Here is a 14,387-nt window from a genome sequence, read left to right as displayed (position 1 = left end):
ACACGGTGAATGTCGACATTGACCAGTGTAAGTCAGAAATAAGAGTATTTGGAAAATATTTTGGACACACACCAAGCGACTAAGTGAATGTTGACATTCACTGGTGAGAGTCGACATTCTCCAGATTTCGGTGTTTCACCGTAACATGTGTACTCAGTTCATTTGTTCATGAAATATTTTGGCTTGAGCCATTAGCATTGGACCTGTCAATGGCATGCCCTCGGTGCGACACTGTCTGACCCATTCAATCATCACTTTGTCGTGATTGTCACTTTTAGCATAATGAACCCCTTTTTCTGTTATTCATTGCAAGTGGGGTGTCGGAATTCACAAAAAATTCAAAAAGTTCCTTTTTCTTGTGTCATATATAGTGGACTTTCCAATGCCATACTTCTCGCATAATTTTGAGACGGATATGCCTTTATCCATTTTTTGAAGCAATTCCACTTTTTGTTTGCTGGACATCGAAACATGCTTCCGCTTTGTAGATCCTTTTGCAACTCCAGAATTGGAAACTCTTTTTGACATTATCGAAAGTTCAAGCTTAATTTTTATAAAATTGCTCTAACAGTCTGCAAAAAATAATAAGCTGGATCCAATTAGAAGATTAAGGGAACAGCGCAGTCTGCAACATTAACTGAAATGCCTTAGAATCAGTAAAGATAATTTTAGCCTAGCTTATACCGTCCACTATATATTAAACGTGCATGTGTAAAGTACACACACACACAATTAAAAAAAAAAAAAAAATAGTGACTTCGAGGTCCAGATTATAGATCATTCCGGATAATGGATGTCCAGATTATGGACTTTTTACTGTATAAAATTCACACTTTAGCTTTCTAAATTATACATATTATTGCAGTAATTATTCGAATTGCTGTATAGTAATTATTTTTATTCTAAATTCCTGATGAGTTTTGTTTCAATAATTAATTTTAGATCTAAGTTGCTTAATGCAATTCATTAGTTAAGTTCTAAATTTTAAAAATGTGTAAATTAATTACTAAAACATTAGATGTAAATCTCTAAATTCTTGGCAAAAAGAGTATTTTAAGTGTTTTTCCATATTTTATTGGCATTTAAAAACAGAGAGAGTAATATTTTCAGGTTAATTTATGCAAAAATGTCTAAAAATTTTAACTTTCGATACAATTAAAACTTTATGTTTAGGTAAATTAATTTAGGAATTAATGAAATTGTAATGAATTTAAAATGCTTGTAATCAGTTATCTTTGGATTTTTCCTTGATTCACTTTGGACAAATATTTAAGATTGATTTCAGCCCCCCCCCAAAAAAAAGAAAAAGCAGGTTTCTTTGGACTCTCCCATTTCCTGGGGGTTATGTTTGATAGGAAAAAGTTTTCTAGCCTCCTTGGCACGGAATGAAAAAAATGGTTGGTTTTTAAAGAAAAACTGATTTTTTTTGCATGTTTTTGTTTTTGGTGTGGGTGATAATTAAAACTGTCCTTTAGTTGAGTCTAAAGGGATTTGTAAATCTTATCCTTTAAACTATTGCTCAATACTTGTAGTAAAAAAAAAAAATCACATTTTCCATTTTTCTGTTGCTAAAATTATTCCAAAAACATTTTCCTAGAGACGAATTAAATATCCTAGAAGCATTTCCTGCAGGCTCCTGTTCATTTCTACATACATGTCATTTCAATGATCCCAATTCTAATTTACATTTACCTTCACGTGAAACCCACCAGCGGCCGAGCGGTAAAGTTGCTGAACACTGGTAGTTCGGTCTTGGGTTTGAATCCCATGAACAGGCTGGCTGCATGGGCATTTTCATGGTTTCCCCCATGTGTAACATGAATATGAGCCAGTTTTCCTCGCAAAGTTCTCCATGAAGGCATCTCTCCTCTTAGGCAGATAGCCCTTGAGGCGTTGCCATAGTTACATAAATCAAATCAAACCATTTACCTTCACCTAAAGAAGTTATTTGATAGTTGCTTTCACTTTTTTTAATAAATAGCACCAATGGCTTTGTTTCCTCTTTCTTAGCTGATATTTTCCTGGGTTTCCTGATTATTGTTATTGCACTACCATGTTTTCCTTTCATAATTTTCACTTCTGCAGCTGAAGAAAAAGGTTCCATATAACTATCCATAAACCTGCAAATTTATGCAACTTATGATGATTCTTGTTGCTTAACATTTAATGTTATTTGTGCAAAAATTTTGGTAAGCTGATGGTTTACTTTAAAATAACTTTTGAATTTTGAATTGCAGCTTCTGTAATAAATGCAATTCTATGTTCTTTCATTTCAATTATTTTTTCAGAAGAAAGTGAAGAAAAACTGCTAAATCTGACTTCAAAATTACTGCATTATTCTTCACATAAATGATAAGCTCTTTCAGACCATTATGTTCTGCCTTTTATTTTCAGTTTATTTCTATTAAAACCAGTTGAAAATTATTATTATTATTAAAAAAATTCATTTTCCATAGACTCCAACCTTCAGCAAACCTTGTCAGTAGTCAACGTGCGAACGACATTTTTACAACTTTGAAAATGTGCGCGTAGCATATGTTGTAATTAACCATTCATTAATTTTAAATTAATAATTAATTGTAATCAATTTTATTACATTTAAAATCCATATACATATAAAACTGAATAATTAAAAATATACCTTGTAAATTATATGCACATTTAATTAGAAATTTTCTTTTAACTCCTCAAGCATTCACTAATAAAAAGTACTTCAAATCACTACTAATCATAGAAAAAATCAGAAGCTATAAATCATATCTTTATTCTGGATATGATTTCTACAGGGAAATAAAATTTAAATAACCAAGAATGATACATATAAGTATTAAACAAAATATGCATAATTTATGAATGCAAAGATCTATATGTAGCATGCTTAGCAAGCTTAAGTTCTGATTTTGAGAATGTTTTTTTATAACACAGTTCTTCATTTGCCTGCATATTTATTTTTTCAATCAAAACTGCTTCAAGAGTTTTAAGACCTAAATTTGGTCGAAATTCCGTCTGATTTTTTTTAACAATAGAAAAAATTCTTTCGCAAGCTGCATTTGAATGAGGTATTATTAAGACAGCAAGCATTACAGAAGGCAATACTTTGTATTTAATACACCCATTCATATTTTTTAATTTGGCAATTTCTCCCCATGCTATATCAACACGCAAATCTACAATTTCTTTCAAATCATCTACTTGATACATGGAAAATTCAATTTCTACTTGATTAAGACATTTTTCATCAATAATGGATGGAAAAGTATTCATCAAGTAAAGAACAGATGAAAATGAGACTTCAGTTCTCAAGTTGATGTCAGCAACTTCAGCATGTTTTAGAAATGGATAAATTATATATGAACATGCAGTTACAAAAAAAGCTCGCACAGAATTGAAAAATGATTTCACTTCACTTTCATTCAACTTGGCATTTTTTAAATATAGTCTTGTTTCCGCACCAATCACTAAATTTTCATTTTCTTTTTGTCTACTATACTTCTGAAATGGAATAGACGTTAGAGTAACATCTTCATTTTCTTTAGAAATTACTGATGGTTTTACGAATCTAACAAATAAATTCATTAAAAGTTCAAAAAGTTCTCTTCTCAATTTATGTATATAAGGAGCTTGTTGTTGCAAATTAATATTTACTGTTATAAACAAAGGCAAAGTATTTTTCAAAAATAACAAGTACAATTTGGCGGTCGGTGATTGTAAAATTTTTTTAATGTTTTGCAATCTCTTTCCTTCATTCTCACTGTTATCTGGTTTATCTCCAAAAAAATTTATCACAGCATCCCACTGTTCCAAAATCCTTGTTATAGATTCTAAAAGAGACAACCATCTCGTACTGCAATATTTCAAAATTTTATGAGATTTTGCATTCTGTCCCAAAATTTGTTGAGCAACTTTGAAGCTATGCTTCCGTTTCGAACTTTTCTCCAAGTAAAAATATATATCTATTATCAACATTTCAATTTCTGAGCCAATTAATTTTTCAGTAGCTTTTTTTGCAGCTATATGCAAGAGGTGGCACGGACAACCTCGGGTGATTATACTTGGTTGATGCATTTTGATAAATGATGCTACACCTTTAAACTTTCCAATCATATTACTAGCATTATCTGAAGAAAATGATAAGCAATTTTTCCATTCTAAACCTTTGTTTTTAAAGTTTTCATTTATACAATTAAAAATACCTTCTCCTGTATTATTCGTGCATTCTAAAATAGAAATCAATGAAGTAATTATCACTCCCTTTTCTTTACTGTAGTATGTTATAACCAATGGGCACAGTTTGTTATCATTGTTATCATTACTTCCATCAGTACTTAGAGAAAATGATGTACTGCACACTGATTTTATAATATCAGCAACAGTATTTTCTGCAAACGTTTTCACAATAGCAGCAGTTTTGGTATGACCGCAGCTAAATTTTTTTGCTATGGCAGAATCCGGAAACATTGCTTTGAAAAGCTCTTTGGAATGATCCGAAACAGAAAGCGGTAGATTATGTTCAATTAAAAAACGAACAAAATAGCATTCGGCTTTTATAAGATCTGTTTCATCATCTTTTATTAAGAAATTTGTTATTTCTTTAGATTTTACGGTGCCAAGTTCTATATGCTTTTGAGAAAACACATGCTGTTTACAGTCATCTTTTCCGCCATGAGCAACTGAGAAGTCTTTGTTGCATACACTGCAGTGTGCGTGATTCACAGAAATTTCGGACGCTTTAATGCATGGAAATTCTGAAGAATATGAATCTTTAAACTTCTGCTTTGATAATTTTGGCTTCTTCGTTCGAGGCAGCATTATGATTAAAAATCTTTCACCTGATTCACAGTTCACAAGACACACACTAAGCTCTCGCCGTAAACTACACAATGCAGCCGAATGCAGCCTAAACACGCATCAGCAAGGAACCTGGGAGACAGACAATTGGGTGGAACTATTGATAAGTCGTTAACGGTTGGAGTTACTGATCTACGATTGGCTAATTCTTCAAAACTAGGAACGCACTCAACATGTGATATATGATAACACGAGTATTCAGCCAATCATCGGATGAATTAGTTGGTTCCGTTTTGCGTACTGGTTCTCCTGCTCTTGTTTCTGTAAAATCCGTAGTTTTTTCCATACTTTTCGTAGCTCGTAGTTTTTCATGAATTTCCGTAGAAACTACGGAGAATCCATAGTAGTTGGAGTCTATGATTTTCTAACACACAAGCACAGAAAAAAATGTTTAATATATCAGATAACATATAATTATTTAAAATTTGTTTATCACAGAAATACACTTTTCAGAATATATAGCAAAAACTATAAGAATTAACTACTGATGTTTAGATAAAGTATCTTCCCAAAAGTTAAAAAGTAAATAATTTTTTTTTTAAATAATTCAATTATGTACTCTTCAAAGACAAAAATATGTACATAATAGCTATTTAAATTTGAAGATATACCATATCTTTAAATGATAGATACATTTAAATTCTTTTTAACACAAAAAAGTAACCACAATGAAATTTTTTCAGTTTCTATAAAAAAAGTCAGATATGCTAAATTCTAAACATTTTCAGATATAAACTTAAAAAAATGTATTATAAGTTTATTTTTGATTGAGTAATGAACGAACAAACAAAATTAGAGCTTCTAATAATCTAAATTCAATGATGAAGAAGGATTTTATTTATTAAATTAAAAAATATTTTTAGTACCGTCTATATGAAATTTTCATATTATTACATTACATTACACAAGAAATATCTTGAGCATGCCTTGTTCCATAACCACTTATAAGAATGTTACCACTCGGCAAAACATAAGATTTTTAATTTAATCACTCTGTTATTGCTTAACAAATTGAGGGATTTAAAAACAATAAATGCTTTCTTAAACCCTTAATCTTTATATTAATTAGGTGCTGAATCATTTAATTTACATTTAAGAATTATTGCTACATCTATCTCTTTATCTGTATTCCCATTTTCTAAACTTGAGAAAAATATTTTAGAGGAAATTAACTGAATTAATTAATTACATAATCAGAAAAAAAATTACAGATTAACTGAATAGTATAATCTGCACAGAATTTACAAAAAGACAGTTTATCATTTTTAATACAAGTTAAAAAACTGTTTTTGCTCTTTGAATATATAACATGATTCAGTAATAATGTAGAACATAAAAAATTAAACACAATATTTAGATACACAAAGAACCTTATATAGTACAAAATCCAAAATCTGGACACCCTAATACCTAGAATGATCTAAAATTCGGACTTCTTGATCACCAGCAACCTCCTTTTCTTCAGAATTTTTTTTTATGAATTACACTTCTGCATTTAATATTTTTTTCATAATAAAACACAAGAAGCATTCTGATTCTTAATTTCACTTCGGCACTGATGCCCTTGCAAATAATTATATATTGTTTCCATCACTGCATGACTATCACAGATTTCAGCTAATTACAAGGCAAAGTGTTCATAGTGAAGAAAAATTTAACAGAAATTTCTTTTCATAATCAAAAATTGATTTTGTAAATGATACTCAAAGTGCAAAGGATTACATTTATTGCTGTTTGGGTTGAGAATAAATGATTTGTTATTAAGCTCAAGATCAGTGCCAGAACTGGTGTAGCTGCAAAACATGGCAGAATTTAGAGAAGCACCAATCAACAAAATTAAGGAATGGCAAAAACTTAGAAATTAGGAAACACAAAAGAATGGAAAGTTTTCAAAATTTTGAGTATTGCTTGGCAGCAGAATTTAGGAACCGCAGAGGATACAAAGGACTCTAGTGCCGGCCCTGGATAAGGCTTATATGTGAGAAGTTATTTATTTGGGACTCGGATAAGCCTTAAGCATGTGCGGGAGTAGCGGTAAGTATAATAAATAAGTAAATTAATATAATTCAGGCTTCATTTCATCAGCATGTGACAGAACCAAGACAAAATTTAGCAGAAAAGATGATTTCTTTAGTCACAAATGTCATGACGCATGACTAATTATGAATAGCAGACGCTAGTTAACTTTCTAAAGCAGGCGGTACAACTGTTGTACCACGGAATTTACTTGCTTTTAAGCTGGCTATGGTACAACTGTTGTACCAGCCTTTCTTTCCCCCTTTTAGAGCAACCGTTTATCTTTAGAATCTCTAGGTGGTCCAGTTTCCTGTGTCAGAGCAGCCCCTGGCTATGCATTTTGTTCCATTTCTTTTACTGGTTGGCTACGTTTTGGCGAAGACGTCTCGCACCAATGTACTTGAAAATAAAACAGAGGCTATCTCTCTTTTACACATTAGAGCTTTTTCTCGTGATTTCAAGTGTAACTTTTTCCCTCACACTCTTATTCAGTTCTTATTATGGCACCTCGTTTCAAAGGTCTCAGTCAGGACGAAATTAATAAGTTGCTAAGAGATTTAGAAGGGGAAACTTTTATTGACACAGCTTCGCACTGTTCAGATATAGAAGAAATACATTTTAATCAATCTTTCAATGAAGATAAAGTTGCCGATGACTTCAAAAGCAACACTAATAATTTATTCGAATAGAGACAACCAAATGAGCATGACAAAGCTAACATATTGACTTTGTCAGTAATCCTGGTATAAAGACTGAATTTTCAGAAACTCATCTTGCTGTTCATTTTTTAAAATTTTCAAATGAATTGTTTAAAACTTTAACTAGAGAAACTAATTGATATGCTCGTCAATCTTACAGTTGCAGCCAAATACAAGCGGAAAAAGAAAAAAAATTGTTTTGAAAATATTCCTGGCTAATTGTTTTGATCACTAAAAAAAATATAAAAAACATGTTTCCTACACTGTAAACGTCAACACCCTGTATGCCCTTATTATTTTGAAAGTACGAAAGATTAATCTTTTAAAAATAAATTAGAAAAATTATTATGTAGAATATATGTATATTCATTTCATTTAAAATCAAGGAAAAGTCTAACTTATAACGATGATTTTGAACGAAATCAGCCTATGAAACAAAATTTACATAGAATTCTTTATGTCTTAGAGAATATATCTCTGATTTTCTTTTTTATATTACAATAAAAAAATTAAGAAGCAGATTTAAAGCTTTATTATTGTTTTATGTTTATTTCAAAATCTAACAGTAATGAATCATATTCTAATCATCTAATAGTAATGAATATTATTATGAATTCTTTATCATTATTTCATTAAATTATTCATTACTACTATTTTATTAATGAAAACAGATTATCAAATATTGCATTCCGACCTACAGGCACATAAAGCTACTTCATATTTGTTATATTTTGCCAAGTTCTATTCTTGTTTTCTAATTTCTAGTAGAAACAAAGACACAAAATTCACAAATTATTACAAAGATTGATCAGAAATAGTAAATGTTATAGAATTTAAATTAAATCAAAATAAACCTTGAAAAAGTAACCTATTCTAGACTATTCCAACAAACATGTAAATTTTAGTTCATCGATGGAGGGGACAAATGACCAGCCTAACGACTTTTCTCATTAGGGAACAGTAAAGAAGAGAGAAAAGTGTTTTGAATCGCGCCATCTTTAAAGGTTGTGTTATGAGAATTTAAGCCTGGTTTTAGATGGTTAAGCGTTGTGATGATAACCACAAATTTGAAGGTTTTCGGATATGGCATACAAAAAGCAAAATTTTCTAATTAATGCAATTTGTGAAGAAGTAATAATAAATGAAGATGATATAACAGAAGTACAGAAGTTTTTGATTGCAATGACAATATACTAATCAACAGTCAACAAATGGACCAAGATATCTGTAGCTATTCTAAATCCAGAAAATATGGAAAATATGGCTACTAATAATGAAGAAAGTGAATGCTTAATAAAGCACACAAATAAATATTGAGGGTTTTTTTTTTTTTTTTTTTTTTTTGGTAAATTTTGATTTCCTTAAGGTCACAAATGCTTCAGTACTTCCCAAATCCCTATTTCATATTTTTAATTTTATAATTTCTACATGTCATCTTACTAGAATTAAACTGATGATCTAATATTAGTAAAAATCCCAAATCCGGAATTACCGAAGTTCCTACAAGTCTGGATTCCGGACTTTGTACTGTAATCTACTAAAAACACCAATTTATGTTAGGTGAAAAATATTAAAAGCATGACAACGTTATATCACATAGTTTTAACTTTTATTTCACGCAATAGGGAGGGATAAACTATACCCCAAAAAGCAAATTACAACTTACAGAACTGCTGCCATCATCAATGATCAGCCATTGACATTTTTCAGGAAAGTGCTTTGCTATCACAATTCTTTGAACTGGACAAGCCAAGGCATCTGCTATAGCTTGCTTTAATGATTTTGGAGGAGCAGATTTGCTGGCATCCCAAATCATTTCTAAGGGCGGAGCATATGATCTGGAGTCAGAGATACGTTGGCACACATTTAACAAAAGCTCGGTCTGCCTTTAAGAGAAAACAAGATATTTTTAATATTTTTATAAAACTAAGCTATGATTTAAAAAAAAAAAAAAGGATCCTGGCACAGGGTAGATATTATTACAAACATTTAATGGAAGTTTAATTTACATTAAAACAGAAAAATTAAAAATTTTTTTACTATGTAATATATGAAAATGTTCATTTCTTTTATAATGATTTCACCTAGAAAACAATGTATCTAAAATTTTCCCAGGCTAAAAAAATTTAGATTATGCCCAAAGGAGCATTTGTTTAATGCTTTGTGTGTCACCTTTATTTATTAAATATCATGTTTTTTGCACTTCTACCATAAAATTCAGTTCAATAGCAATGTCGCAAAATAATTTTAAAATGAGCATATATTTAGAATTTCCGATACACAGTTCCGTGCGCTGGAGATAAAAAGTTTTTCCCCCCATAGAAGTGTTGCCATTGCTCGCTTTTAAATCGTTGAGTTTGTTACTGAAAAATTCGTTAAAGTTTTACAAAATATGAAATCAATAATAAAACAAATTCCAAATTTGTTCTTCCACATGCCCATATTGGTAGGAGGATTACGTCTATCAAAATTGGATGGCTCCTGGTACCGTTGTTTTATCACAATGCATGAAATATACATACATTTATGCAGATTTTTCATTATTTAATTTCTTCAAATATAATGCAGAACTCTTAACATTTGGTGGCAACAGTTTGAAAAGTGATTCGCTGTTTATAGTGATTCAATGCAAAATCACAAAGCGAAAACAATAGTCCTTTAGGGTCAAAGCCCCTTTGGACTAATAATAATAATAAATAATAATTAAAAAAAATCAAAGAGATTTTATTCAAATTATGTACATTTTGAAAATTTTACACTTTTATGGAAATTGTATGACTTTTAGGACTCTTGTAAACTTTATTATTAGCATTTTAAATTATGCTTTGGTTAATTTAGTTAATAACATTCCAGATTATACAAACATCATTAATATTTACAACCAGTTTTATAAGAATGTAATTATACTTTAAAGATGAATCAAAACAATGTCTTCATATACTGTAATTTATAACTAATTAGAAGTTTGCTCATATAATGGAATACCATGCATAAAAGCTTGATGATAAAAATTTGCCTTCTCAACAATTTGATTTCTGAATAATAGCAAAAATTCATAAGTTTCTGTCAACTTCCATGATCTTTTAGGATAGGCATTTTTCAGTTTAAGGGTCAAAGACCTGTACAGTAAACAGATGTGAGCTTTTACCAAGACTTAAGCAATGAACGGAATATAGGCAGCAATAAGTTCTGAATCTGAGATTATTTTCAAACTTAATCTCAGAGGTACTACTTTGCATTGCTTTAATATTACTGGATTTTTTATTTTTATCCCATTCCTGAAATTTGCACTACCTTTAAAAATAACCAAGACACATCTCATTTTACTGTTTCGAATTCAAAACCATTTGTTACCATTTGTTAGAGCATTTGGGAAATATAAAACCAAATATGTAATAGATTTATTTCACCTTTTATTCAGTCAATTATGAAAATTTGAAATTAATTAATTTACTACCATAAGCATAATTGATGGAAACTTAATTTTTACCAAAAATCAGGCATTAAATAATGTTTTATACAAACAAGAAAAGTACAAACAATATACAAAAACACATAAATCAAAAAACAAAAATAAAACAAATGTCTCCACACTGCATAAAATACTTACATCAAATCTTCTTCTTTAAATAATATTTGAGCAGCTAATGACTGTTGAGAAAGAATTTTCAGTTTCCTATAAAAGACAAAAAATGCAAGTTAAAAATTTTTAGGGCATTAAGTTTGGTCTCCGAAGGGAGTGGTACAATAGTGAACCAAATATTAACAGTATACCACAGTTCAAAATATTTATAACATGATAAAAGTTGAAATAATAATATTAAATACAGTTGATTAAATAAATTAAATTAATATAGATTTAGTTTTTAACAACATTTATAACATCCTGTAAGATATAAAAATTCATACAAAATTTCAGTATTAACAAAGTTTAATATAACAAGGAATTATAACATAATTTGTAAAAATGCTATAAATGTATTTATCATTATTTGAGAATATCATTGTATAATGACAATAAATTAAAGTTTTACAAGAAAATAACTAACAGTTTAAAAAGAAAAAAAATTCTTATAGCATTACCTAATTAAAACAGTAACTGTTTAAAAAAACTCCTGTCAGGAAGGGAAGAGAGAACACAAGAGTATTTCAAGCAAATAATCATTTAGTTATTTGATTATGATAATCACCTAAATAAATCTAATAAGTCTAAGATAAATAAGTCTTTTTACTTTTACACAAATACATGTTTCAAGAGTGTTATGCTAACTTTTAAAAAAGCTTAAAAAAGATATCCCATTCTAAATACTCAGTTGAAATTTACTGACATTTCTATTACACAGGCATATTCAAATGTATTTGAGTTAACAGTCATAATAAAATAACATTAAACAAGATAAACCATTTTATGTAAATACAGCAGTTTTCATCAAGTAAACTTTATAAAGGTATTTAGGATTTCATCAACCCCACATCAACAAAAATTGCTACATTTTTTTCCCAAAGTTTTGTAGCACTGTGTTGTTTACATGTTTCCAAGCAACAGTGGCTTCATTTTTTTAATTGAACTGAGTTTGAAAACCCATAAGATTCTTGTGTTTATTTTAACAGATCAAAATTATAATAACTGCTTATTTTACCAGTTATTATAATTTTGATCTTTACTTTAACTTTTTCTTTTCATACTCTTCACCAGAATGCAAATTAGGTTGTGATGCACTTAATCTGAGAGTTTTCTATCTTTAGAGAGAGATAGTTTCTGGCATTTGTGCAGCATGGTTAGAATTCTGCCAGTTCTAGCTAAATGTAATTTTCTCGGCTTCTGCAGCCTAAACTTGTACGCATGTAAATTATTTGAGCCAGCTTGTAGCTTAGTTATTTTAAATGTGTAAAATTAGACTACTGATTAACAATTAAATTTATTTCATGTTAAAGGTTAAATGGTGTCTGAATCATGTAAGAACCATGTCACAAGATGAAGTAAAGTTTGGCCTGGTCCTCCTTAAAGATTTCACACTCCTCTGGCAACTGGGAATACTGCAGAAGGCTTCAGGTTCATCTTAGACACCATGCACACATCAATAAAACTGGTCACGACTTTTGATGGTAGAATTTTAGTAATTACCTTGGAAAAATTAACCAAATATAAGCCTTTTTACTATACCCTGTCACAGAATAGCAATCGCTGCACTTCAAGGTCAGTCCCAGAGCTAGTGCAAAGACATTAGTAAATTTTTATTGTGAGAACTAAGCAGTGAGTTATAAGTTTGAATGTTTAAATCTCCCCCTTTGAAAGCATTCTCCATGGTAAAAGATACAGCGAAATTAGAAACTGAACTTTTTGGTAAATATCAAATAAAAGCAGAAGAATTAACAGACTTTATTTTGTGAAAAGTAAGTAAACTTATTATACGGAACAAAACTTGAGTTTATTCAAATTATATTTACCTTAAAGCCAAGATCCTGTTGAGCTGTGAAACCTGTGTATGCTAGAATACATGGGTTTCATAGCTCAACAGTCCTCTTATTTGAGCAATAAAATTTGAAAGAAGGAGAATGTCAATGAACACACATGTAGTGAGATATCAGCAAGATTTGAGTGGATATTTTCATAGACTTGTAGCAAATAAGGAAGGCCAAATTTTGGTACTAGTAGAATTGAAAAAATTTTTGCCTGTTAATGGCAACTGCCAAAATGAATCGTAAAAGACGAAAACAGGAGAAAATAAGAAACCTTTAAACTATGTTGGGGTGCTGCAATAGAGCGGATACAAATATCAGAGCATGAAAATACCTCTCATATTAAACTGAATACAGTGATAATTAACAATTTGTCTCTCCCCATGATTCAAATTGCGTTAAACAGTATATTAGTAGATGCATTATTGGATACAAAGACAGTATTTTTTGGCAGAAAAATATTTCCAGAAAATTTTAAATAGGATTACTTGATGTAGCAGCAATGAAGGAGAGCCCAGGGCAAACATTGTGATTATGTAAAAAAAGTAACTTTGAATGTGCAGTTTTCCTTCCAGCACTTGAGTGATTGGCATAATGTGAGGGATAATATATGTGCAGACATCCTCAGGAAACTAAAACAATTTTCCCTTTCTCGTCGGATCCACCTTCAGTGGATCCCGTCCCATGTTGACATTGTTGAAAATGAAATTGCGGACAGCTTGGTTAAAGCTGGTTCTAGCGAGACCACAATGCTCCTTTTACTTATATGGAACTATTTTCTAAATGTAAGGCAAAGAATAATGGATGGTTCCCACCTGTGCACCCATGGTATCAGAGTAAGTGCCCTGGTGGCTCCTTGGTTCAAAGCAACAATAGATGAGATCAAGCTGCACTTACTAGATTCCTTAGTGGCCATCAGTTATCAATAACTTTTGTCAGTGGTAATAAACACTTTGAAATATGCACTAAGTGTTCTACCACATAGGCCTCTCCTGATCACATTTTATCTTGTCTGGGGCTTACCAGACAGGATCTGGTTCAAGACCCCCTTTTTGTACTGGACTCTTTCAGGGTGAGTGGGTTCATGGACCCAATCTAGCTCTGCTGTCACGGAGATGAGAAACAACAGCAACACATAACAAAATATCCAGTTTACCCCTTACCAATAACTGAGGAAAAAATCAGAGAAATTAAATCTACAAAATACATGACAATGCAAGACCTCACCACTGGATATCAGATCCATAGTCATTGTCATACGACAGTCATTCAAATTTTATACTACAGCTAAAAAATTATGAACAAGCCTGTGGGAAATAAATATTATAATCCATATCCCATTATAACATTCATCACTGTATTTCT

At 30.6% G+C, this 14,387-nt stretch overlaps 2 protein-coding genes across 11 annotated transcripts in view; one reads left to right on the top strand and one right to left on the bottom strand.

Annotated features, from left to right (window-relative positions):
• Nucleotides 1-14,387, bottom strand: part of LOC118185366 (ubiquitin carboxyl-terminal hydrolase 40-like) — a 114,412-nt gene that overhangs the window by 7,229 nt on the left and 92,796 nt on the right. Inside the window, exons 27-28 of the mRNA XM_035355206.2 lie at nucleotides 11,173-11,238; nucleotides 9,229-9,448 (exon numbers count right to left, since the gene is read on the bottom strand). Of these exons, the coding sequence (XP_035211097.1) occupies nucleotides 9,229-9,448; nucleotides 11,173-11,238 (286 nt within the window). The remainder of the gene's footprint in view (nucleotides 1-9,228; nucleotides 9,449-11,172; nucleotides 11,239-14,387) is intronic.
• The window catches only part of LOC118185367 (uncharacterized), a 295,900-nt gene that overhangs the window by 238,898 nt on the left and 42,615 nt on the right, over nucleotides 1-14,387 (top strand). The gene's annotated exons all lie outside the window — the stretch shown is intronic.

The sequence above is a fragment of the Stegodyphus dumicola genome, chromosome 7 (genome assembly GCF_044657685.1).
Source record: "Stegodyphus dumicola isolate Sdum_Otavi_A_Nest chromosome 7, ASM4465768v1".
NCBI lineage: Eukaryota > Metazoa > Arthropoda > Arachnida > Araneae > Eresidae > Stegodyphus > Stegodyphus dumicola.
This window is presented reverse-complemented; position numbering and strand designations above follow the sequence as displayed.